The sequence below is a fragment of the Gopherus flavomarginatus genome, chromosome 1, assembly GCF_025201925.1.
Source record: "Gopherus flavomarginatus isolate rGopFla2 chromosome 1, rGopFla2.mat.asm, whole genome shotgun sequence".
NCBI classification, from domain to species: Eukaryota; Metazoa; Chordata; order Testudines; family Testudinidae; genus Gopherus; species Gopherus flavomarginatus.
The window spans coordinates 371598917-371602774 of NC_066617.1; the positions used below are offsets into that span (position 1 = coordinate 371598917).

General features: G+C 43.1%; 1 protein-coding gene across 1 annotated transcript; it reads right to left on the bottom strand.

Annotated features, from left to right (window-relative positions):
* Positions 1–1884: 1884 nt before the first annotated feature.
* LOC127044281 (olfactory receptor 52N4-like) lies at positions 1885–2823 on the bottom strand. Its single transcript, XM_050938910.1, has one exon. The coding sequence runs from the start codon at positions 2821–2823 to the stop codon at positions 1885–1887; it is 939 nt and encodes a 312-aa protein (XP_050794867.1).
* Positions 2824–3858: the final 1035 nt, after the last annotated feature.

Here is a 3858-nt window from a genome sequence, read left to right on the forward strand (position 1 = left end):
GGGATCTACAGGCCAGTCAGCCTCTCCTCAGCCCCTGGAAAAATCATGGATCAGGTCCTCAAGGAATCAATTCTGAAGCACTTAGAGGAGAGGAAAGTGATGAGGAACAGTCAGCATGGATTCACCAAGAGCAAGTCATGCCTGATTAACCTAATTACCTTCCATGAGGAGATAACTGGCTCTGTAGATGAGGGGAAAGCAGTGGATGTGTTATTTCTGGACTTTAGCAAAGCTTTTGATACAGTCTCTCATGGTATTCTTGCCAGCAAGTTAAAGAAGTATGGCCTAGGTGAATAGACTATAAGATGGATAGTAAGATGACTAGATCATTGGGCTCAACTGGTAGTGATCAATGGCTCCATGTCTAGTTGGCAGCCGGTTCCAAGCTGAGCACCCCAAGGGTCGGTTCTGGGGTCAGTTTTGTTTAATATCTTCATTAATGATCTGGAGGATGGCGTGGTTTGCATCCTCATCAAATTTGCAGATAACACTAAACTGGGAGGAGTAGTAGATACCCTGGAGTGTAGGGATAGGATATAGAGGGAATACAGAGGGACCTAGACAAATTAGAGGATTAGGCCAAAAGAAATCTGATGAGGTTCAACAAGGACAAGTGCAGAGTCATGTACTTAGAATGGAAGAAGCCCATGCACTGCTACAGACTAGGGACTGAATGGCTAGGCAGCTGTTCTGCAGAAAAGGACCTAGGGATTACAGTGGAAAAGAAGCTGAATATGAGTAAATGGTGTACCTTTGTTGCCAAGAAGGCTAATGGCATTTTGGGCTGTATAAGTATGAGCATTGCCAGCAGATTGAGTGATGAGATCATTCCCCTCTATTCAGCATTGATGAGGCCTCATCTGCAGTACTGTGTCCAGTTTTGGGTCCCACACTACAAGAAGGATGTGGAAAAATTGGAGAGAGTCCAATGGAGGGCAACGAAAAAGGATTAGGGGACTGGAACACATGATTTATGAGGAGAGGCTGAGGGAACTGGGATTGTTTAGCCTGCAGAAGAGAAGAATGAGACGGGGATTTGATAGCTGCTTTCAACTACCTGAAAGGGGGTTCCAAAGAGAATAGATCTAGACTGTTCTCAGTGGTGGCAGTTGACAGAATAAGGAGTAATCGTCTCAAGTTGCAGTGGGAGAGGTTTGGGTTGGATATTAGGAAAAAAATTTTCACAAGGATGGTGGTGAAGCACTGGAATGGGTTACCTAGGGAGGAGGTGGGATCTCCTTCCTTAAAGGTTTTTAAGGTCAGGCTTGACAACGCCCTGACTGAGATGATTTAGTTGGGAATTGATCCTGCTTTGAGCAGAGGGTTGGATTAGATGACCTCCTGAGAACCCTTCCAACCCTAATATTCTATTATTAATTTCAAATCACATAAAAACTAACCCAAAAGTAACCCAATCTATTTCTTAAAGCAAAGGATTTGTTTTATTAATACATTTGTCTGTACATAAAAAAGTAAATGAAAGTTTTCATTAGATACATAGTACAGTTTTGAATAAAAAAGATAAACTGCAAGCCCCAGCAGGAGTTTGTCCACATTAATGAAAAAGCCAACTTGCATCTGAAAGTTGCAGTATCTTCTGATATTCTACTATTTATGGAAAGGCCGAGTGACTGGATGTATGGGGTTGGGGTCTGATTAGTGAGAAAGGAAAAGTTCAGGTGATGGTCAGAGAGAGGGAACTCAGCAACGGCGAGAGCAGTGGTTGGTGATAGAGTGATAAGACATTAGGTGTGAGAAACTTCTCGGACTGTGAACTCCAACCATGCTGAGCTCAACCAAACTAGGACAGAGCACCCTTGATTAACAAGGAGATCTCCTTTCCCCTCTTTTCACACAGGTTTCAAAACGGTGGTCCCCCAGCAATTAACTTCTGCAGGTGTATTTGCCCACTTTGTCACGAAGCTCTTTGTTTTTGACCCCATAAATGATAGGGTTGAGCATGGGAGGAACAAGAAGATAGAGGTTGCTCAAGATGATGTGACTGTAGGGAGCAATGCCCTTACCGAATCGGTTTGTCAGGATGGAGAAGAGGCCGGGAGTATAATACATAAGCATCACAAACATGTGGGCTGTGCAAGTGTTGAGGGCTTTTTGGTGGGCTTTCGTGGAGGGGATTCGGAGGACAGCCCTGATAATCAGGCCATAGGACAGGACTATGAGTGCCAGATCTAACCCGATGACCACAAATGCTATAACCAAGCCGTACATCTTGTTAACTGTGATGTCCCCACATGACATCTTCACCACAGTTATGTGCTCACAGTACGTGTTGGGGATAATGTGGTTGGCACAGAATGGCTGCCTGCTGAGGAGCAGGGGCAGGGGAAGAATGAAGAGAACAGCTCTTAAAAAACCCACTAGCCCTAGCTTAGCTATTCGTCCATTGGTGAGGATGGTGGTATATCTCAGAGGGCTACATATGGCAACATAGCGATCAAAGGCCATTATTACAAGGACGGCTGACTGCGTAATAGAAATCGTGTGAAGGAAGAACATCTGGGTGAGGCAGCCACCCACAGTAATGCCTTTCAAATTGAACCAAAATATACACAGTGCCTTTGGCACAACCAAGGTAGATGTGGCAATGTCTGTGAGTGAAAGCATGCAGAACAGCAGGTACATTGGCTTGTGCAGGGTCTGCTCTTTGCCTACAACAAACAGAAGTGTGACATTTCCCGACAGGCCAATAATGTACAATATACCGAAAGGGATGGAAATCCATTCATGGGCAGATTCCAGGCCAGAGATACCCAATAGGATGAAAGTGGAAGGGTCAGAGGGGGTGAGGTTGATACCTGCCATGAGTTGTTCGATGAGTCTAATGGGCTCAGAAATACTCAAGGCACCTGTGAAGAGATAGAAGTGTAGAGAGTTGGGTTACACACTTTATAGGAAATAGAACAGTAAATATTTTATAGTTATTACACATCTAGAAAGTTAATGAAGTTAGAGAATGGGGAGCATGATGATAGATGAATTTTGATTTCAGTAACTGCAATGTGTGTGTCCCCTGGAGGGAAAAACTTGAACTCCCCAAATACATAACAATGTTCTAATTTAAATGTATGAACTCAGGACAGGGATCTGGGTGTCACAATACATAGTTCCGTGAAACCCTGCTCACAGTGCAAGCAAGGAGAGAAACTGAGCAAAACTTTGGGTTCCAGGAGGAGTGGGATGAGGAATCCTACAGGAAACACAATGCCATGAAAATAGTCAGTCAATGTTTCATCCTCCTCTGAACTCCTCTGTACAGTACTGGGCACCTTTCTCACACACGATATTGCAGATCTAGATGGGTTCATGCAAGAACAATGAGAATGATCAATGATCTGGTGAAAATGGCATGTGCAGAACCTGCAGTCACCTGGGCAAGCTTCATGTCTATACATGACTCAGGTCTTTACAGGCTGAACCATTGTTTACATGTTTGTTTGAATATTCCCAGGAAAGCTCAGATGTTGATTGACATATTCCAAAGCCCATTGTCATTTTGATTTGGCACTTATGGAGAATAATCCCTTCTCAAGAAGGTTACCAAATGCTTCACTGAGGCAACTTAGAATCAAAACACATTGATATAAAAGTATATAGTCAACATTCATAATTTCAACTGCAACAATGACACACTCATAGAGATAGTATATTTATAATCAGCAAATGATAACCTTTCCATAGATACCTTACACAACAAACTTTGTACAATATTTGCTGCAAATATATAACAGTGGTTGCAACAGTGATCTATATGGTCACAGGTTATGTCAGATCAGATATGTCTGATCCATATGTCCATGTATTTCAGGGCTCAAGCCAATCTCTGAATGTTATTCATGA